Genomic DNA, 24243 nt, shown 5'->3' on the forward strand with positions numbered 1-24243 from the left:
GCACACAGCTATGGTGTAAAAGTGAACATTTATTAGAATCACATTAATTTAATTGTAAGACAGTGGTTACAGGTTTTGATACAATCACAACAAAGCTTAATCCAGCCTAGCACATACAAGTGACAGCGTAAACTTTAGAAATAGGTTTGTTTAAACACATAAAACTGCTTTCAGATTGACATTTTAAATGAAGGAAATTCAATCACTTCAACAGCACAAACAGCAGGCCATCCCATACCAGTTGTATCTCCTTTTTTTTTTTTTTTTTTTTACATATTCGACAAGTGAAATGCAGAACAGGGGTCTTGTGTACCTTTTCAAACATGATATTCTAGTGATTTGAGAGGCTTGTGTTCTGTACATGAGATGAGTGGAAATGAATACTGTAAATGTGGTGTACTGCTTACGTCAAGTGAGCAAACTGAAATGTTATGGAGCCTATGGTCAGTTCCAATAGAACAAGCTTAGAAAAACACTCACCTTGTGATCACTGCAGATACACACAGTAGAACTTTGCTACTCCACATATAATTTGCAGAAAAAAAATGGCACTGACTTCTTAGCAACAGAACAGAGTTCTGAACAGAGATCTCATAAGACTAAATACTTGAAGTGTAGACTATATTGCAAAACACCTATAACTGTCAAAGTAAATGAACAAAAGTATATTTTGTGGTGTATTACCCTTGATTATTTGTTCATTTACACGCTGAAACCCACCAATTTTCAATAGGACCTCAGTGTTAATTAGTTTGGTGGTACCGTATATAAACACTTGTTTGCTTAAGCTTAGTAATTTCACAATGAATGTCACCTGCATGTACGGTGACAGGACATTAATATATAGCAATGAAGCAGGTTAATGAAACAGATTTTTAAAACAGGTGCTTATGCCCCCTTGAGCATACCATAATATACTAAATAATGCAAAGCCATTGTCTTGTTTCTAGGGTTCAAACTAAAAACTTCTAAATTAGTTATATGCAGTGGTGTAGCCATGTCTGTCACAATATTAAACACACAAGGTGGATGAGATATCTTTTATTGGACGAACTCTGTTGGTGAGAGAGAAGCTTTTGATCTTCCATGGAGCTCTTCTTCAGGTCTGAGAAATGTACTTAGTCACAGCTAAACACAATGTGGAACAGATAGCGTAACAGATAACACATATTTCAATGGATCATTGAAGGTCAAGTGGCCTGTTAGCACCCCTCCAGTTCTAGGGGCGGAAGAAATATGGGGGAAGGCAGCTTGGGTAGGGGGGTTGTTAGTGGATACAAGATTGTTGTTATAAGCCGTGCATTCAGTGTCTCTGTTCAGTCCATGATTTTTAGTGTCTAGCAAAGTTATGAATTTAAACTCAGAGGCTCACCTTTTGAAAGTGTTGGGCAGGTTTCCTTTGAGGATGAGGACTGATACGTCAGATATAGAGTGATCACTTTGAGAAAAATTTTCATCCACAGGTGATGTGGTGTTTGTGTCTTATAATTTTCACTGGATTTATGGTTTATCACAACAATCTATGCCCCACTGACATCAGCACTGGAATGGGGGGGCTATGGCCCTCCCACTTTTTGAAAGCAGATGGGCCTGGCCTGTCCACTTTTCACCACAGGCCCTGCCCCCGACTTTTGCCCGAGGCCCACCCCGCCAGGCCAGCAACTGGAGCCCGGCTGGGGAGCCTGGGCAGCAGGCGGCACTGTGCCGCTGACTCAACACTTCCACCTGCCCAGGGTGGGGGGCCAAAGAGAAGTCCCTGGCCCATGTCCCTGCCCCTGGGCTCCCCATCCAGGGCAGGTGAAAGGTCCATGCCTCCTCACAGCTGACTGGCTGTGTGGCTCTTACTACAGCCGGGCTGCAGCTCCGAGGCCCTATCCCCCGGCTGGAGCTGGGTTGGGGTAAAAGCCACAAGCCCTCCACCTACCCTGGGCAGGAGGCCTGCAGGGCGGGGACACAGATCATGGGCTGATCTAGGGACCCCCGCAAACGCTAGGCAGGTGGAGAGTCCTCAGCTCCCAACCTGCTCCAGCTTCCGGCTTGGCAGGAACTCGGGCAGAGCCACAGAAGGGGCAGGAGCCCTGGTCCCCCCCCATTTTTGGGAAGGCTGCACCGGGGCTGACTAACAACCCTCCCCCAGCTGCCTTCTCCCCCTTTCCATTTCCCCCTATGACTGGAGGGGTGTTAGTGGGGCACTTCACCTTGAATGGTCCCTTGAAATGTGTGTTAACTACTTATGCTAAGCAATCTGTTCCACCTGGTATTTAGCTGTGACTCTCAGAGTACATTTCTCAGACCTGAAGTGTAGTAAGCTCAAAAACTCTCTCACCAACAGAAGTTGATCCAATAAAAGATATTATCTTACTCACCTGCTCTCTCTAACTTTTAAATTGCACATTTTTAACTTTCCCTTTAGATTATTCCCTTCTCTCCATGATGTCAAGTGCTACCCCAGTGTATTTTACATTATCTATCTACTCATCTGAATAGTCAGAAGGGCAAAGTACATAATCTAGGTACAAGTCTACAGTGATTAAGCAATAACATTGATGTTAAAACAGGATGGTTCCAATAAACAAATTACTTCTTACAACCTGCATTCCCTTTATAATACATTAACTCTCATGTACTTGTGTGAAAAATCTTTGTATTGTATACTTCCATTTCTATCAAATGGTCTGGTTGCAGCTCTGTTCCTAAAAAATGAAGCCACCTTAACAGCTCATACCAGTTTGATATACAGATCATAATAGGGTTCTTTGGTATAATGAAAAAAATTCCATAGTAAACAGTTAATTCCCAATCTTTCTGTATTAACTGAAAAAAGCAGATTTTTCACAAATGTTGACATAAAATGTAGATGAACAAATAAGTCTTTGGTTGCATAAAACCAAGTTCCATATTGTTACGTTTCACATTTAAAGTTGTCACATGTACTTTCCTTTCTGTTAAAGATGACAATGTATTGAAGCTGATTCATTTGTTTCCTTAAGTCACTGGTGCTTATAAAACAGTATAATTACTGAAGTCGTCACCTATGATGCTCTCAAATGCAGAGAGAGGTCTTGAATTGAAATCCCTTTCTTTTATCCTTTTTTGTAGGTTTTAAATTTTTGTTCCCTTTTTTAAAACTTTAAATGGGATATTTTCTTGTAGGCCTGAATGAAGCAACTTAGCAAAACAGTAATACTGACAAACAGCATCTTACACCATTAGCTAAACATTAAAATGATGGCAGTGAACATTTACAGTATGTGAAACACCAGGAGAGTTCAGAGGAGATTTATGTGAGTCCAATTTCTTCAAGTACACTACGTGGGGTCTCTGCTTCCTGTGGAGGGAAAATTTGAGACAGTGGTAAACAGATCCTGTGCTCCTACTAAACAAGCTTATATGTGGAAAGTTAATATGGAAAGTGCTTAATTAAAAAAACTCATAAGAAAAATGTGAGTTTATATGTATGACATCAGATGCATTTCTAAAAGGATTAAGAAGTTTGTCATGGTTTACAGGGATGGCTTGTAAGCTTTATGACCCTTAACTCTAAAAAGAAAATAAATCAACAGACCTTCCATCATGGAACAAGTCACAACTTAGAAAAACAGACATGAATTTTTAAAAATCATGTAATGGATTAACTTTATTTCACTTTGTGATATTTTATGGAGATCCCAAAATCCCTCAAGTAAAAATGAAATGGCTGACGTACTGTACAGCTACAATATCCTTTAAACCTAAGTTTTGGAAGCAACAGGTCCTAGTCTGACAGAAACAACAGTATTAATTATCAAAATAGCCCTCCCAGATAGAGACACTATTGTATACTGGATAAAAACTATTTGAGAAGGATGAAATGGCCAATCTTGAAGTGAAGGGAAGCCCAAGTTTTTGTGCTCTAGTATTCTAGACCAGGTATAAACTTCTGGAACCAGTTCTTTCCTAAAGGTACTGCACTAAATTTTCAATGAAGACCTTTGGCCAAATAAAACAAATAAGTGTTTAACATATTTATATATACTAAAGTCTGTATCCGACTTTCATTTTGGGAATTTGAAGAAATATTTCTAAGCAACTGGAAGAAGATCTAGCCAATTAGAAAAACTGGGCTGTCCATTTCCACAATTACTAGCATCATCATCATAGTCAATGAAAAGTGATACTGTGTCTTTATGAAACCAAAACCAAAGTAATTTTAAAGCACCCAGAGAATGAAAAAAAAAAACAAACTTACTTTAGCATCCTAAGACAAGGCATGTCATGAAGCAAGAAAAAGAAAGATTACAATTTAGCAGTAAATCTTCAGAAAGCTTAGTTTTACAGACTATTTAGATGCATTTTAAAAGTGTCAGTTTACTAGTCTTGTATCTATTTGACTCAAGTGGTTTAGTATTGTAACACTAGCACTTCAGAATGAGTCATTTAACCTCTATACGTGTAATACATAGAATGATCAAGTTTTTAATCTTAGATTAACCCATGTGTACACACTGATTTACTATTAAAGGCATAAAGTTAAGTATTAAGACAGTTCCACTTCACTTGAAACAGGTGTATTTTTGTACTTTGAAAGGACACTGTTGAGCAGCTTACGCCCAACATTTGACCCAAGAGGTCCATTCTACCCTCAATGTATATAAAACTCCATCAATAATCCTGGAAATTAAGTATGAAAAGGAGACTAAAATCACTCAATGTTATTACAATCTGATTAAGAAAATCCTGTGGATTTTTTCAGTCCACCCACTTTTTAATAAAATTAAAAATTTCCCCTTTCTAATAAAGCCAAGGACATAAAAATCTCACATCCAACCATGTAAAACCCACAGATATGTTTTCCCACTGAAGAAATATTTAAATATTCTCAGACCTGTACTGACATGGAAGCTGGTGTGAAAGAGCCTTGGCATACTATCAATTATAAAAATGTTAAAAATACTTTTGCAAATTTCTACTCCATAATAATAATAAAAAAAAGATTCTAAAATGGGGTGGGCAAACTACGGCTCGTGAGCCGAATTTGGCCCCTCAGGGCTTTGGATCTGGCTCACGGGATTGCCCCCCATGGTGCTGCAGGCCCCGCGCTGCTCTCAGAAGCAGCCAGCACCACGTCCCTGGGCCCCCCGGGGGAGTGGAGAGAAGAGGGCTCCGTGCGTTGCCCTTGCCTCCAGGCACTGCCCCCCACAGCTCCCATTTGCCAGGAACGGGGAACTGCGGCCAATGGGAGCTTCGGGGGAGGTACCTGGAGATGTGGCAAGGGCAGCACAAGGAGCCCTGTGTGTGTCTCCCCCCCCCCCCCCGGCTCCCTCAGGGGCCACGCTGGGTTGTGGTGCTGGCTGCTTCCCGGAGTGGCGTGGTGTGGGGCCAGGGCAGGCATGCAGGGAGCCTGCCCTGGCCCCGGTGTGCGCCGCTGCCACCCCGGAACCACTTTAGGTAAGTGGCGCCGGGCCGGAGCCCAAACCCCTCCTGCACCCTGTCCCCCCCCAACTCCCTAGCCTAAGCTCCCTGCCTGCACCTTGCACCCCTCCTGCACCCCAAGTCCCTGCCCTGAGCCCCCTGCTGCACCCTGTACCCAAGTCCCTGCCGAGCCCTGTCGCACCCTGCACACCTCCTGCACCCCTGTCCTGAGCCCCCTCCTGCACTCCAACCCCCTTCCCTGAGCCCGTTCCTGCACACCACACCCCAACCCCCTGCCCCCGCCCTGCATACAATTTCCCCACCCAGATGTGGCCCTCAGTCCAAAACATTTGTCCATCCCTGTTCTAAAATGAAGTATCAAAACTGGCGAGAAAAGAAACAGCATTTTCATGCTTTGAGAATATTACAGAACAAAAAAAAAATTGAAAAGTATATTAAAACAGGTTTCAGAGTAACAGCCGTGTTAGTCTGTATTCGCAAAAAGAAAAGGAGTACTTGTGGCACCTTAGAGACTAACCCATTTATTTGAGCATAAGCTTTCCTGAGCTACAGCTCACTTCATCGGATGCATCCGATGAAGTGAGCTGTAGCTCACGAAAGCTTATGCTCAAATAAATGGGTTAGTCTCTAAGGTGCCACAAGTACTCCTTTTCTTTTTATATTAAAACAATGAGTTGACAGTGTCTTTTTAAGTATTTGTTCCCCTGTGCACTAATTTTAAGCATTTATTATAATAAATGAGGGTTGAACTTTATTCCGATGGTTGAATTAAGAGAAATAGAACTGCTAAATTCTCATGCAAGCTGCTGGAAGCTTGATGTCCACATTTATCCTGTTTATTTTAATGCAATTTTTCAACATTTGTCAGGGATAGTCTAGGTTTACTTGGTCCTGCCTCAGGGCAGGGTGCTTGATTTGATGACTGCTAGGTCCCCTGCAGCCCTACATTTCTGTGATTCTAACTTTTAATTATAATGGATTTGAAAACCTAAAACTACAGAGGTGAAATTGATTATTTCCTAAATGACCAAAAATACTTTTCACAATAAACTACATGATAACTACAGATTAATATTGTCACTTCAATTTTTGTACACTAAGGAACTTTTCTGCCACAGTATATTCAAATTCCAGATAATCTTTAATTGTAAAAGTATTTACTGTACTCAAAATAAAGTTTCTTCCAGCTAACTGATCCTGTGTAGTTAAGTGCATTGCTTCACTCATGACTCAAATAAAATTCAATGGGATTTGACTGTGTTATTAAAAATCTAGAGCTAGACCTCACGAGTAAATCATGATGTATGCTTATTGTACAATAGCGATAAGCAATAGTCTTGACAGACACATTTTATCGTGAATTCTTACCGACTGCCTTCATCATTCCAATTTAGGATGCCTTGATATTTTTAAACATTTTGTTACGAACTATAGGAATCATTTTAAGATTTAAAAAAACATGGACAAGATCTATGCTATATTTAGTTCTATTTGTGTTTTTTTAGATTTAGAAAACATTAGCATACATTTTTATCTAGCTGTTATGGAATGCTTTTTACAACATTTTATATGGCACCTGCAATACAGAATTTAACAGAGGTAACAAATACACATTTGAAATACCAGAACCAAGAGTTGAAAAAAAAGTCATTCACATGAGACAGAAGTGCATGCAATACTTTATTTCAGACATGCCAGGAAAGCTAATTCATTATCTAGTCATTTAAAAGCAAGCAGCTGTATACAGATAAGAGAAACAGCATCTTGTTACAGCTCAATGCGTAGCATTTTAAGCCAACAGGCACGAGAGAATGCAGATTAAAGTAGCATTAACCAACTGCACATGTTCACACAAACTGTTAATGTCTTACAAAGAAGAGTAACAAACTTGGAAATGGAAAACCACCCCATGATCTAATTTTCTATAACATATTCCAAAATGCTGCAAAATCAAATCCAAAAATTCCCCTTTCATGTCCCCCAATTTTTTTAAAGTCAGATAGACATTTAAAATGTAGTGCATTACCATATATGAAATACTTTTGAAATTTTAAACTGTTTGTGGTCAATTTATTTAACCAGTTCTTTTCTATTTAAATGTATGTAATCTTTGCCTTAAAGATAAACCAGCTCTATATAATGTAACAACATTCACTTTTAGTGGGCAATATAGGGTGAAGTATATGTCTTCATCCTGGCTCTGCATCCACGCAGGATAGTTATTTTAATAGACATCTTTAAAGCAGTCTTCCTTTTGCGATTAAATACATTTCAAACTACAAATACTGATTAATGAACATTAAGATTTTAATATGCTAGTAATGACTGAATAGTAAAAGCAAAAAGTTACAACTCTGAAGTATTAGGTTGCAAAGGAATGTACTTCGGTAACAATTTTAACCATTACTACTATAAAAGGAGGACAAGTGCTGAAGTGTACTCAACCTTTGAACACAAATCAGAGTGTTAGAACTCTGAGATTTTGTGACATTACAAAAACATTATCTATCTTAAGTGCCAATGATTGGGCATAATTTCTCCCCGCTACCTCTATACAAAACAAACAGTAAATCACCACTGCCCCCAACAAATACTTTCAAAAGAAATTAAAAGTAAAGATAGAGGAAAATGCATTTTACTTTTGCATTTTTCATTAAAGATGTATACAGTTTTACAACTAAACAAAGCTTATACATATGTATGTATATATTCTATACACACTTTAAAAAGATAAGGCTTACACTATTTCATGGGATCACTAGTTTCTCTATAAACTTCTGATGTATACTACAATTTTATATGTATATTAAAGTAACACCACAGCTGAAATATTTAAAAGATCAAGTAATGTTACAATATGCACTTACTCAAGCTGAATGACTTCCACACAAATGTTAAACAAAAGACTTGAAACTTTTCACACCGTAAGAGATCATATGCTGACAAGAACAAGTTATATCAAGATGAGACATGAGAATACACGAACAGAAGGGGAGAAGAAAAGTACAACAGCAAAGATAATGGTTGTGGTTTAGTCTAGTGTGTTCAAGATGATTGATTTCACCAAGCTGAGGATAAAGTTCTGCCATGAATAAGTCAGGTCTATCTCCTCTCTGAAATTCTGCATGCATGATGAATGAAGTCATTTAGTAAACTGGGACATTAAAGTATTCATGACGTGGCTACAAAAAGAAATGTATACATTCTTACACATAGTACACAGGTGGACAGATATACAATAAATATATTTTTGCCAAAAGGTTCTTACAATACTATCTCTAATATAGAACTACACACTAGCCTTGTCTCCACTAGCCCTTCGGGGGAAATATTTTACCATTGTACTACCATTAATGCTCCTCCACTGGTGATATAATGCAGGGAGCACTAAGACAGGGCACAGGCATTTTTACCACTATATCATCTAGATCTAATATAAGTGGATCCAGAAGACATGGGTTACAACATGTTGGAGATCCAGCTGCGTAAGCTCTTTCACCACTGCTACCAGTAGTAGCACTGCCCCAGTGAGATTTCCAAGAAAGCTTCATGTAGACACAGCACCATCATTATTCCAAGTAGGGTTATTGTTTGTTTGTTTTTTTGGGAAAAGATGTCCCTTTTTTCTTTCCTTTATATAAACACCACAAATTTCATTCATAGATTGAAGATTGCCTTTCATACTGTTAGGACAGCTCCTTTAGAAGTGGTGAATACAACATCCATGTAACAATATGCTGCTAAAATGTTTGTGTTTGGATACTGAGAGCTTTATAAACTTATCTAATCTTCTACTGTGCATTACATGTGGAAAGGACCCATATCAACTACCTTAAACCAGATTATGGCTGGTGCTACCAACACTTTATCTGCACCAGTTCCAGCCAACAAAGACTTGCCCACACTAGGGCTCCGCATACTAATACCAATGCATTTGAAACGATGATAGTGCAGATCAGAATTTTCTGATAAAATTCTGTAGTGTGAGTCCTGCCTCTGAAGGTACAAATATTTTAATCATCAGATATTCAGAAAGGAACTGTATTTCAACTAAATTTACCAAAATGATGGGTTGGTATGTTTTTTCTTTACAGTTATCATCTACAGCATAGTACAAATTGTTAAAGGAAGTTAAAGGAATATTCTACAAAAATTAGAATTCCATTTGTACTTCCAAGAGGTTCAGCTGCAACAATTCATTTTTCTGTGGTTTTAAAATGTGTATGTCTCATGAAGAGGGGCCAGATACTATCAAGATTCCCTCCTCTCAAAAAAGCACTTTTGTTTAATGACTGCAAGACTTCCCTAACTCAGGGTCCTGATCAAAAACTTTTCACAGATTAAATCTTACTATTTCACTGAAAAGACTCTTGATTATTAAAATAACAGTTTGCTCTTGGACTGCATTATGAATATGCACATTAGAAAAACCGCTTCAGTTGCAGTACATTGTTAAAACCCACACAGCATTCACAACACATGTTCACTTTATGCAATGCATTATGATGTCTTGAGGACATTTGGGTCAGAATTTCAAAAGCGCTCAAGGGATTTAGGAGCAGAAGCCACACTGAAAGTTGACTGGGGACATTTACTTTTCAGTCTGTCAGGCATTTTTTGAAAATCTCCCTGTCAGTTACTAACCTTTACTGTATGCCAATTAAAGACATTGTCTCACTTTCCATTCCAGGAGTCAACAAGAAATCTCAATACAAACAAAATTCTTAAAAAGGGATGGAAATACTTACAAGAAAAACTTCCGCACTTGCTAATCTTATCCGTAACACCCCCCATATAGCTGGTCTTTAAATATCTCCAATTCAGTTTCACGTCAAATGTTTTTAACAAATCACAAAGAATAAAAATGTATAATTCCCAATTTCCATGGAAACCATTCTTGAGGAAGTAACGTTACTCCGCAATGTTTGCGACCCAAACATTGCAGCCCCCCAGTTATTTAAAAATTGACTATAAACAAGTGAATTTGACTAATTCAGCACTTCTAAAACTATGTTACATATACCATTGGTAGGAGAGCAACAATCAAGTGGCATATGGGTTGGTTTAAACTTATAATGGATTCTTATTCAGATATGAACTGCTCTGATTAAACTAGTAAAAATGCTATGGCATGATAGGTCTTGAAGTTTGAAAACTTTCTCATTGCCCAACCCAAAACAGATGTAAACTAACAAATAGTGAAGAGAAAGTTTCAGTCCTGGTCTACACTAGAAAAATCAGGCTGGTTTACCTGTGTCAGTCAGGCATGCAAAAAATCCACACCCTTAAGTGTTGTTAAACAACTCTAAGTCCTTGCCTAGACAGTGCTAGGGAGACAGAAGAATTATTCTGTTGACCTAGCTACCGCCTCTCGAGGACGTGGATTATCTATGCAGACGTGAGGGGTTCTCTCATTGGCATACATACTGTCTACACTGAAGTGCTACAATGATGTAGCTGAGTTCTTGAGGCATATTTTCAAGGAGGCGGCATCTTCTAGCGCTGGGCCCTGGTGCTGTGGCCTTTGGGAAAGGAGGCGTAGGCGCTAGCTCTATACCTACTGAGATCTCCCCCACGCAAGAGGTATTCCCTACAGGGTACTTGTGGGAAATTTCAGCTTCCCTTGTGCTGATTGAGTGGTGCAAGTTAGTGGACATGGGGAAGCACTGCACTGCAAGATAGTAGACTGCCTATTTGAATATTTTGTTAACGAGTCTAAAGAAATTGCTCTTTAACAATGGTATATGAATTTTAACTTTACTGTGTCTCTTAGTAAGTACATTTAAACTATCTGCCCCCAATTTAAATTTGGGAAAGGTATGTGAAATAGCCTTGAATGTGTATCATTTTCTCCTCCTGGAAGGGGTCTTGGGCTCCCCTCCCCTAGTCCGGCACCTGCCACTATTCCACCTGGCTGGGCTATCCCTCATCTCACAGGTACTTGAAAGCACTTTCTGGTCAGGGAGAAGGAAGATTTACTGAACTCAACAAAAAGAACTCACCAGTTAATTTAAGATCTTCCCAACACAGTGCCAATTTCTCTCCAGCACAGGGGGTTGCCTCTGAATAATTCAATTTCTTGCAGGATTGGTACATGACAAATAAGAATGCCCTAATCCTTCATTTGATGGTTTATCCAGTTGCTACCTTGCTGTTTTTTGTACTTTCCAAATTAGACTTATTTTTATTCTTGCCTCAGTGCCAATACGGAATAAGCCTTAACTTTTGTTTCCTCTATGCTAACCTAAGGGCTTCCTGATGCTGTAATTCCAGCTGAACAATAAAAACCCTACTCTGTTTTGAAAAGCAAATATTTGCTGAAATGCACTGGTCTTTGAAGGGAGTAAAAGTCTCTGAACAGGAATCTACTTCACTGGGACTTGCGGCACATAGCTCACAGTGAGGGAAACAGGAATGCTGGAGCCCAGAAGCACAGTTTTGGAGCCACTGAGGCTATGTAGCCTACCCTTGTGGCAGAGTGTGACCCTTTGGGGGTCTAGCACACTGAACATATCCTCCCCAGGGACTGTCTAAAGGTTAGGAAATGACACAGATCCTGTAAATCCATGACATATGGAACAATGAATTTTCTACACCTGGTTACTAGCATGGCTGATGAATCTGCAGCTTCTCAGCTTGGCCACATGGCAAAAGAAGAAACATTTAAAGAGCCATTTAAAAAGGGGTGCTGCTCTGAAGCAGGGGGCTTGACCATCACCACATGTAAGCCAGATGTGCAGGAAACAGAAGGGGCAGAAAGGCCTCTGTTCAGCTTGAACACTGATAAGTTTCAGAGTCTCAGAAGGAACTAGATCAGGCCCGGGAGGGATGTGTCTCAGGCCTGTTCTCAAAGACCTGTAACTTTCAAATACTTCACAAGTAGAGTAACTGTGGTTAAGAAATTCCTTTGCTAAGCTGATGTTCCTTGCTTCCATGCCACATTTTCCCTGAAGGTGTTAAACCAGAAGCTTGAGTTCCACTGCCTAGACGGAACTCTAGAGAGCGTGTCTAAGCAACTGGGGGCTCAGAAAAATCAGACATTGGTTTCAGGGCCTAGGCAGCTGCACTGTGGAGTTCCATGTCCCAAGGAAGGACACAAGGTCTGAGCCTGGGAGTGCAACCTAGAGACCCAGGACTACAAACAATTAGTAGATTCTACCCAGACCCCGTGGGCTTAGAAGCACTTGGAACGCAGCAGTTAGGTCTACTCACAATAGACTTGTATTCGTACAGTTGCAGCACAACTGTCCACGTTGTGACATCAACCACCCACTTCTGAAAATCACTAGTCATTTTTGAAAATTTAAACTCCAACACTTCGCCTGACATCATGAGCTTGGTTTCAGATTTCTCTTTCTCAAATACTTATTTGGAAATTAATGCATCATGAGTACTACTTCAAATGACAGTCTTTCTTAAGGGAAGGATGTTCAAAGGAACCAAAGCAAGTAAGGCTCCTCTGAAAATCCCAGCCTGTCACCAAGGATTTGTATACATTAGGAAAGTGGTTCAGATGAGATTCATGTTAGCTAAAATATCTAGCTAACCCCAACATAACCTTAATCCTTTCCCAAGCATAAACATACAGGTTAACAACTTTCGCCTCAATTTAGCTGATTGATGTCCGTAATAGTTAAACTGAGGCAATATTGTGTCTAGATCAGGGAAAAGTTGATATTAGCTCTCTAAGTACGTATGCATTACATGATGATGCATACACCATCACTGTAGTATCTGAACACCTTCTAAATAAAATCAATAGCAATAGTGAAATCCCTAGTGGACTTCATAGAGTCTCTTACTGCTCCATTTTTGGGATCAATATTCTGCGTAGCGTAGAGGATGATTTTTAAGGTTGGTTTTGTTTTTCTGGTAGGGGTTTAGAGGTAGGAGAGAGAAATGCATTAAACTGTGAGTGGAAACGTCTTGGTTAACCTCAGGCCAACCTTGATCACTTTTCCTAGTCTAAACAAATACAAAACTGGAGCAACAAATCAGTAGTCAGTATAGAATTGGTAATAACTGTAGTCCATTTTTCAGTAGTGTTTTTGGTCAAAGCAGCAAACTATCTTTGGGGGAACAGTGAGAAGTCTTGATTAAGATTGAAATCTTCATTAACAACTATCAATTGGAAGAAATTTCAAGGAAAAATGCACTTGAAGATAAGATTGCAAAATGAATGATTTCCCCCCCCCACACACACACACAATTTGTTTAGGAAATATTAACAGGTTTACAGATCCTAGCCATGTAAATATAAGAAACAAAACAATAATTACAACAGTAAGATTTTGTTTAAAGAGACATTATACAGGAATCCATCAGATCTTAGATCAGTTTAGCAAATAGAGGTTGAGTCACCAGGAAATATTTCATAAGAGACTTCTCTGTACAAAGCTGCAACTGTTCACTTTCTCTGCAGTTCCATTGTTAGGCAATTCAAGCATTATTTTGCAAGGATATAAAAATTTTACACAGGCACACAGTGAAGTAAAACTGTCATTTCCCTAGTCTTCACTTCACCAGCCAAGGAAAGGGTGAGACACACAACAGTAGCGACCCCTCTCCTCCTCTGCTCTCTACTGGGGAAACAGAAGTACCAGCTGAACCTTCATTCAGTGTAATCAGTCTTCAGTGGGTGTCTTTTTCCCCCCCTCAACCTCTCCCACTTCTTCCCTGATCTGGTTGGAACAAAGGTGCTAATCCCTTTAGAATGCAACACTTCACACCTGCCAGTTAATTGATAAATGGTGTATTCCAAAGGTCAGTAATACTCAGCATCTGCCATACTGTAGCCCCAAACTACCTCTAGGAATTCTCATCCATGCCGGGTACCCAGTATCTAGCCAAGACCCATTTCCTATTTGGCAATGTAACATGGGAAAGGCAGGATGACAGCACAACCCCTAATTCGAGTACCCATGTCCTAATGAATGTCCTTCAAATATAAATTTAGTATGTATCTTCTATATCATTATAAATAACTACCCTCCTATGGCGTGTAGGACTATATAAAGGCCACACTGGAGGTTGTTTTAATAAGATACAGTAAGTGCCAATAATTCTAATGAAGGTTCCATCCTATAGGACAATTAACTGCATGAAAAAAGTGCTGTAAGGCTTTCACATGGAGCTCCACCCAACTAAGTTTCAAAAATATTCCAAACAAACAAATGCATTGTTATGAAAGTTTATTCTCTATTTCCCTTAAACCAGCCTATTAATTTTATTGAATTAATCCAAGTTTTTGTTCTTGTGCCCTAAATCTTCATCCTACACAATTTATCAAGTCCCCTCCCCTCTTCCCACATGCTTTACAACGCTGAACTCCCTCACTTTCCAAAAAAGTAAGAAGACTCCCTTCCTCCAAATCAATTCCAGAGTGAAAGTCATTAATAATGTTAAATCTAGATAAGTAATAACTGAATCTATGAGGGCCACAAGATTTTTACTGTTTAAACACAGATGCCAACAATGGTATTAACGAACATGATTTTGAATGCAATTTCGTGGTCACTGTAGACCAGAACAAACTAAAAGCATTGTAGTTAGCTGACATGAACCTGATTTTTTTCTCCTTGTTTACCCTATTAAAATGCATGCAGCATGTAAATCATAATTGCTGGCAATCACGTTCATGTAGGATAAAACAGTGTAGTGCAATCCAGCCCCTTTGAAGTCAAAACTTTATCCGCACTCTTGGATGCCATCACAGGAGTCATCAAATGAACAGCAAGCAAAATTTTATTTAAAAGGCAAAAAAAGACTCAGATTCATAGACTTTAAGGTCAGAAGGGACCATTATGATCGTCTAGTCTGATCTCCTGCACACGCAGGCCACAGAATCTCACCCACCCCCTCCTATAATAAACCTCTAAGCTATGTCTCAGCTTACTGAAGTCCTCAAATCATGGTTTAAAGACTTCGAGGTGCAGAAAATCCTCCAGCAAGTGACCCGTGCCCCACGCTACAGAGGAAGGCAAAAAACCCCCAGGACCTCTGGCAATCTGCCCCGGAGGAAAATTCCTTCCCAACCCCAACTATAACACATCAGCTAAATCCTGAGCATGTGGGCAAGACTCACCAGCCAGACACCCAGGAAAGAATTCTCTGTAGTGACTCAGATCCCACCCCATCTAACATCCCATCACAGGCCATTGGGCATATTTAAGAAAATTTAACCATTAAAATAATTATGTATCACACACATAAACCAAAATTATGACTCTAATCATAAAAGGCAAACTGAGCATCTGAACTCATTCTTTGCAAAATGTATTTTCTTAAAGATGAAATTTCCTTTCATTACTTGCAAAATTTGTGTACATTTACATTCAACTGGTCTAATGAATTAAGTCAATCTTTATATATCTGAAACTACACTTGAAATAAAACATTCCTAGTTGCATCTGTACACAATAAAAGTTGATACATTACATAAAGGTAGTTAAATATAACTGACCTTGACTAATAGGCTTTCAAAGTGACTCATTTTTCAGGTGTATACTTTCTGAAGACAGTCTTACCTTTTCTTTGTAACACTGCCACAATGTATTCCTCTCTTAGGGGCCTGCACAAAAATATGTTGCAATGCACTATATATGCAAATAAGTTTGTTCTCTCATGCAGCATCACCCAGTATTAGATATACAGTCAATTGAAGCAGCACCCATTCTACACAGGGGCCCATGTCATTTGCCTACCAGAGGTAACAGTGCAATTTCCAGTAAACATATGTTTAAGTGGGTTGCTTACAAGTAAACAAAGCCAAACATCTGTTTAGTAATTCATTTTGGTATACTACTTCTCTAAACTCCATTAACCCACTTAATTACCAACACCAAAACAAAACTCATAAAAAAAAATCACATTTCAAACTGATGCTGTTAGTATAAAAATGAAAATAAAACAGAACACCCAAAGCACTCTCCAAATACCATCATGCAAATGTTGCAGAAGATTAAGCCCATCACCCATAATTTCTCTGTATATCCTTTACTCATCAGGCAAGGAATTCATTACACGTGCAACAGTCTCTGCATAGCACCCATTTAATCCATGCCACCAAAATGGTAAATCTGGTAGTTACCAATTTAGAGGGGGGTCAAAAGGGCTAAGGCCTTAGACTGCTCTTAATCATAAGATATCCTCAGACAAACCTCCCCAGTCTTCATTCTGGCTCTACAAACACAAAATCAAGCAGCAGTGAAAATTTCATAGTTACTACTTTAACAAATTATTTGTAGGTGGCTTTGTCTAGATACACTAAAAAAATATTCTGAACTTCATACAAAAAATAAAATCAGTTACTTATAGCACTAGTATACTTCAGCTGCTATTGATTTTCAAGAAAACAAATAATTTCATTAGATTAACTAAAGTCCACTGCTAGGAAAAATGCAACTAGCAAAGATGAAGAACATCTGTTTGAGGATCCCAATAAGTTGCATTGTAAGAAAAAGCTCACTATGGTTTGATTTTGATAATTTTTTAAACAGAAGCATAAAGTTTAAGGATAGAGGAGTTTTAAACCTTAAAAAAAAGAAGTTTACTGAAAGTTGTTTAGAAACCCACATTAAAAATTAACCCCCACCCAGGAACCAACTGAGCATTTTCTTACAAGAAAGAACTGTAATATCAATTGTTCACTACTTATAACCGTAAGATTTATAAAGTATCAGCAGGAAGCTACAACAATATTTTGTATATATTTAATCCCTGTGGTTGCATTTCACACAGAAAACTGATTTTTTAAACCATTAATACTGCTCTGTAATTGCAGCAAAATTGGTTTTATGCCTGTATAAGGCAAAAGTTACATCATAGGTTCACTTATTAGCTACCATACTCCTCTCTGTTGCAGTTTAGAGCAAGTATTTTAATACAAAATTTACTCAACCCCATTTTTACATCACTTCTCCTCTGGTTACCATTATCAACAACTAAGTTCTGTATGTTAATAATTCATAGCAATTATTTTCAGGTAGCATTACTGTATACAAAATGCTAAAAACAGTAGAAGAATTAAGTACAAATGTCAATGGATTATCAAATGTATTTAGATTACTGATTGTAAAAAAAATTTTCTTTCTACGTTCAATCATATAGATTCTCTGGCTTAACATCTAAAAACACTCTGCAATTATTTGTTACGGACCTTAAAATTCAGCACTAGAATTTATATCTTCTTGGTCAAAATTTCTTCTTTTGCGTAGAGATAGACATAACAGAAGCTACTGCTAAAAAGGCACCAACAATGTGCTTGGTACTATACAAGACAGAGAAAGACAGTCCCAACACAAGGAACTTACAGTACAAGACACAGAACAGGACACAATGGGAGGACAGATGCAGTGTTAACTTACTATTTTTTTCCTATTGTTTTGAAGCCTCATGAAACACATCTTTAGCAATAACGTGAACAAAGAGAGGGTGAGAACACTACATGGCAAGCTATTCCATGCAACTGGAAAGCCTCTGTACATATGAAACATTATATATTACTCTCTTCAGCATTGTGTTGATTCAAGGAAAGTATGAAATATACTGAAATGTAGATTATAAAAAAGTCACTAAACAGGAAACACAGGATTTGAGAGACAAGATGTAGTAGCAGCTTTATTGTAAAGCAGGATGTTCTCTATTTGTTCAGAGAACTTATTGTGCACATTGACGGATAACTCCAGTAGGTAAAATCCTCTAAGTAAGTATGATACATCCAATGGCAATGCAAGATTCTTCACATTGCCTTGTCACAGCATGCCTCAAGCCTGTTCTGGAATAGAGCATCTCTAGGGATGAAATGGTAGTTTAGATTGCAGATATACTGATTCCTTGGCATGTCTACAGAGATTGTTGATAATTTCATGATAATAGTTTTGGAACGTGGACGCTCTTCACTAGACCTTGCACCACAGAGGCTACTGAACAGCTATCAGATGGTAAGGACTTCCAATTAGTACTAATGAGTCTGAGAGCCTCTAAATAGGAAGTATCACTGGGATTTCTTGTAGTACTTTGAACACAGCTAGCTGTTCTAGAAAACTAAATCTAGCACTAGAGAGGAAGACATTTTCCAGCTGGCATATGTGACATTAAGAATTTATTTTCTATTTTTATTTTTAAATATATGAAGCTTTTGAGGACACAGCTCTTTTTTATAACGTCCTTCATAAAAAGACATGTAAATTTTGAAGTCCCCTATCCAATTCCATGTGAACAAAATTGAAGGGGGGGGAGAGAGGGGAAGGGGTATTGTTACACAGCTGAACAAATTTTTTGGGAGGCAGAATTGGTGAAATGAGGAGATTTTAAGGTTCTAGGAAACTGCTTGAAAACCTGCAGCAGCATACATTAAGTGAAAATTCTCCACAATCATGTTTCCTAACTAAAAAACTTATTTTCTATTTAGAGAAATTCGCATAGCAGCTTTTCATCTATCTTGGTTCCTATTCCTCCAAAAACAAGAGAAAGTTTGTTGGTTGTTCATAAAAGAAAGCATGGTTAGTGGCATTAAAAGGCTGATAACTTTTATAATATAGAAAATATAAAAATTATAACTTTTATAATATAGATTCCACACTAAACTAGCAACACCAGCTTAGCCTACCACTATTTTAACAAATTGAGAACTTGATCTCTATTTGCAAAAAGAAAAGGAGTACACTTCATCGGACGTTGTAGCTCATGAAAGCTTATGCTCAAATAAATTGGTTAGTCTCCAAGGTGCCACAAGTACTCCTTTTCTTTTTGCGAATACAGACTAACACGGCTGTTACTCTGAAACTTGATCTCTATTGTTCTAAGTAATACTAACCAACAGGGTGATGTTCCAATATTCCTGCAGTTTGCAAATATGCACACTTTTGTAATTTATCTATCACAAATCCAGCTCTACTTCTATGATATGTTTAGGACATTTTAACAGTAGCCTCAAAAACAGTTAATGGAAAGTATATTAGTAAATTTATATACTTTTTTTAAAACGTTTTACACAAATCCAACTACAAGCAGAGTAGTCAAACATCTAGCCAACCATAAAACAAATATAAAAACAGGATCTAAAGATTATAAATCACATTTTATGCTCAGATATAATGCTATGAAGAGTTAAGTAATTATAAAACAGACACATACAAAGAATACATGACAATGTGGCACGGTTTAGAAGTTTTATTAGCATGACTTTGGGATGACCATATTTCTGCAAGTCATTGCAAACAAGTGCTGATCAATCCTCGATACCACACTACCATGTACCCCATATATGTCATGTTACCAAAGAAATTATCTTAGAACTATTTTATTTATAAATTGCTGTACCACCCAATGACAGCACACAGTATAACTGAATGACAACTAGTTCAACCTACATTACATAAAATTTGACTAAATATGAATTGTTTATAAAAGTTATATCCATTGTTTTAGCAATCTCTTCTTGGCCCATGGGGGACAGAGACTTTAAAATATAAACATTTACTTCCATCATTCCATCAAAAGTAACTAACTGGACAGGAAAGAATATAATAATTTATATCTATTCAAGTTAGAAGCTTGAAAACAAACATTTAAATAATTGACTTGATTTGGGTTAAGCTGTTGCAGTTTGCTTTGGAATTCAATATTTTGTAACAAGTTACCCAAATCTCAAGAAAAAAGCTGTGCAAACGCTATTTTATTTCACAGTTAGAGCCTACAGAGCCTTCTATCCCAGAGGATTCCAAAGTGGCTCACAGAAAGTAATACACTTCTCCCCCAACCCTAGCACAGAGATACAGCCACATCTTGCACTAAAAGATACAAGAAAGCAAGTGAGACTTCAGGGGAAAGTTAAGTAGGATGAATGTAGCTTCCCAAACTGTGCTTAAGTATTTTATTTACATATAGGCTTTTCTACAACATTTATCACCACAGTATTCGAGCTCCTCACAAACATCAATATATCTTCACAAAAATGTATAATCAGATAGGCACAAAGATTAAACGTCTTGCTCAAGATCACAGGAAATCTATGGCACAGCCACAACAGAACCCAAATCTCATGACCCCAACATGTCACAAAACAGTTCCATAGGTATGAGATCGTCTTTCCTGTATCTGGCCAGGACACTAGGGCTAACATCTCTTTGTTTGTTGGCTATCCCTCAATACTAGGATGATGTCTGCCATGGGGATAAGTCATTGATGAAACTTAAGATGGCTGAGGAGTCCAATTCGTGCTTTACAGGTTTTTCTCACGTATGTGACAGGTGGTTGCTTGGAAAGAGTACAACTGCTGGCCTGGATGCTGTACCCTTTCCTTCCTCCTCTGCTGTTCTCAGTCTCTTGAGCAAGGCGATTCTCTTCAAAACGGGATGAGGCTTGACATATGATATGCCATCACTACAGCTCTTCCTAATTCATGGGATCAATGCCTCCCTTCTTAAGATATACTTTCAGGATGTCTTTGCAGCATTTCTTCTGTCCTCCACGGGTCCTCTTACCATGACTAAGTGAGAAAAGAGGAACTGCTATGGAAGATGAGCATCAGCCATCCATACACAATGACAAGCCTGGTGAAGTTGATGTTTCATAATCTTTGCCTCAACACTGGTGATGTTAGCTGCAGAGAGAATGTTGGCATTGGTGCAATGGTCTTCCTATCCGATACAGAGAATCTACCTAAAGCAGCACTGTTGGTACCACTCCAGAAGCTTAATATGTCACCCATGTCTCACTCCCTGAAGAAGAGTGGGGATTACTACTGCATTGTAGACTGGGATCTTAGTTTCCAATAAAGATACAACGGAGCAACTTTCCAAAAGATACGCTGGCGCAACGAATCCCATGTTCAATCTCCACATCAAGACTGGCTGTCTAGGTGAGGTGACTACCAACATAAGGGAAATGCTCAACATTTTCCAGGAGTTCACCACCAATGACAATTTGTGGGAGAACAGGAGCAGCTTGTTCTGCGGCAGGATGGAGGAGCACCTTAGTCTTCCTAATGTTGAGAGAAAGTCCCAAGCTATGATAAGCATGTGAGAAGAGATCTAGGGCAGATTGCAAGCCAATGTGCGTGACGATAGCACAGTCATCAGCATACTGAAGGTCAGTAATAACAGTCCTGGTGACTTTAGTTTTAGAATGAAGACGTCACAGATTGAAGAGCTGGCCATCCATGTGATATTCAATCCCAATTCCAGAAGAAATGCAGTCACAAAGAAGAATCAAGATTATGGCAAGAAAGATGGAAAAAAGGGTTGGGGCAATAACACAGCCCTGCTGTGGCTGGCTGGCACCTCTACTGTTGCTTAATATGCCTTAGCATCTCCTACAAGTACGGCTGATCGGAATGAGATGTGAAATAATTCCTGAAGACTACACCTCCAAAATGCAGAGCTTCACTCCCCTTCACCCTCCTGACATGTTGGGACACTGGTTCAGTATTACATTTAGGGGAAGACTGCTGTCTACTTAAATCAACACCACCACTTCCTACATCTCCCTGGGAGTTTAATGTCTCCCAATCAATATATAGGTTTCCATTGTTGCCCTATCTTCGGACACTTCATTAACTGAATGCCTCCCACTGACACACACAGTATTGCTTTCCCACCAGGGTTCCTACAATATAGCTTAATTTACAAAATACAAATAAAATGTTCAGTGTAAAAAAATCCTTGCATGAAATAAAGCATATGTATAAGTTTCTAAAGGATTGAGGTCTAAAGGTATGATGGTGAGATGTGTCCCATATACAACTCCCACTGATGTCAGTGGGAGTTATGTATGAAGAACACATTTCCCAATAATACTGTCATGATATGCAAGCTTGCATTAATTAGTCAAGACTCTGCTATTCTCATTAATTCTTTTGCTTTTGTGGAATATGGGCAATAGCAGAAGCACCAAATCTGACAACAGTCAAGACAACAGTATTTTATTGCTTTATACTTTAAGATTATATTCATAACTATAAGGGCTAGAAACATTTTTAAATGAAAGATCAGATTCTGCAGAAACTGAATGTGAAATCACCACATTCACACAGAAAGTGCTCCACTCACCAGTGGCTGAGTTTTTCAGCCTCTGTTTACTTGAATACAGTAAAACTATCTTAAGCAATCACTCAAGGGGAACAAACAAAAGCAGCTACTTACAGAGGTGATCTTCTAATAGAGATGGTGAAAAATTATGTTCCCACCCGCTTGTAGAGATCCCTTATACAGGTTAAAATGTTCGGGGATTTTTATTTTTAAAAATTGCTATTGCTAGCATTATTTATATGCACAACGGTTATATACACTGGACCCTCGCTAGAACATGGGATTTGGGATCCATGTGCAGTACCGTGTTAATGCAGGGACCGCGTTACAGCGGGAACCACATTAAAATGAATTCCAATTAAAGTAATTAAATTTGGGATCCGTGTCCACGAAACCCCTTATATGCGAATTCGCACTATATAGACGCACATTCTAGAGAGGGTCTGGTGTACTACTGAAGGCATATTACAGCCTTTAGAACCATACACAATCCTACAGTCTACATGTAGTTGCTCTTTCCAGTCGATAAGTTCTTCCTCTGATGGAAAATTCTCACGGCAATTCCAAAATAGCCTCCACTTCCATACACAAGTTGCTTATCTCAGTGGAGAAGCAGGTTTTTAATACCAAAAAAAAAAGTATACACCTTCAGAAAAGTAGATAGAGGAATAACAGATTGAAAATACACTTATTCTTCCTCATATACAAGGACAAGAGGTCACTAACTGAAATTAGGATGCAAGATATTTTTAAAAGATTAAACAAATACAGCTAATTGTTAATTTTCATGAAGCACATCCTTTAGTAGTATTTAGTAAAGGATTAGACAATTATATGAATAATAGGGAAACAAAAAGTAAACAATTTTGATTTACCAACAGACCTTCTGGCCAAACTGTTGGAACTTCCAATGAAAACAAACACCAATATTTACAATGAAATATCCAACCTGTTCTTCTGAAGACCCATGGAGGAATAAATAACCTCCAGTGATAATATGTGGGTTGAACAAGATTTGGGAAATTCTAGTGAAAAAAATTCACCTACAAAAAAAGATTACAAAACTATTTTGAAATGTGGTTACTAGAAAAAAATTCACCAGCTGGCAAGCCTTTAACGGTTATGTTCGTTGTTTAGTAAACACTGATGGTAATGGTTTTGTTTAAGGAGATTAATTCTTTACGTATTATTAAATATATATATATATATATTATATAAAAATAGTATCTGTAACTTGTATTGGGACAATTATGTAGGTTTGCACAGTGTTAGTCGGAGACAGTATCTCATACTAATGACCACCATTGAATTATTGAATGACAATTCCTATATTCCTATGTGAAAAATGGATACTTTATTATTGTTCTGTACTATACTCAGAGATACGAGGTGGGTGAGGCAATATCTTTTATTGGATCAACTTCTGTTGGTGGGAGACAAGCTTTCCAGCTTCACAGAGCTCTTCTTCAGGTCTGGAAAAGGTAACTAGAGTATACAAGGTGGGACAGATTGTTAAGAATAAAGGGTTAACACATGTTGCAAGAAACTTCTTAAAATGAAATAGGCAATTAACCTTTTTCAAACCTGAAAGAGGTCTGTGCAGCTCTAAAGTCTGTCTCTTCCACCAACAGAAGTTGGTCCAATAAAAGATGTAAACTTACCAACTTTGTTTCTCAAATCCTGGGATCACCATGCTACAATATCAATGCAAACTATATCGTTTGTGTTATTTATTTGTTACAGTGTCAAGTATTATTAAAAACAATTAGCAGTTTTAACTGGAATTGTTAACAATGATGAA

General features: G+C 38.3%; 1 protein-coding gene across 4 annotated transcripts in view; it reads right to left on the bottom strand.

Moving 5' to 3' along the window:
* Nucleotides 1–11: 11 nt before the first annotated feature.
* The window catches only part of AP1S2 (adaptor related protein complex 1 subunit sigma 2), a 36667-nt gene continuing 12435 nt past the window's right edge, over nucleotides 12–24243 (bottom strand). For 2 of the 4 annotated variants that reach the window (XM_084617781.1, XM_084617778.1), the window contains exon 5: nucleotides 12–3328. In XM_084617781.1, the coding sequence (XP_084473907.1) occupies nucleotides 3281–3328 (48 nt within the window). In that variant the 3' untranslated portion in view covers nucleotides 12–3280. Of the gene's footprint in view, nucleotides 3329–7075; nucleotides 8595–16520; nucleotides 16594–24243 lie in introns of those variants that run through there. The other 2 variants (XM_084617780.1, XM_084617779.1) reach the window with 2 other exon arrangements.

This window comes from Lepidochelys olivacea (assembly GCF_965140295.1).
Source record: "Lepidochelys olivacea isolate rLepOli2 genome assembly, chromosome: 1".
In the NCBI taxonomy this organism is placed as follows: Eukaryota; Metazoa; Chordata; order Testudines; family Cheloniidae; genus Lepidochelys; species Lepidochelys olivacea.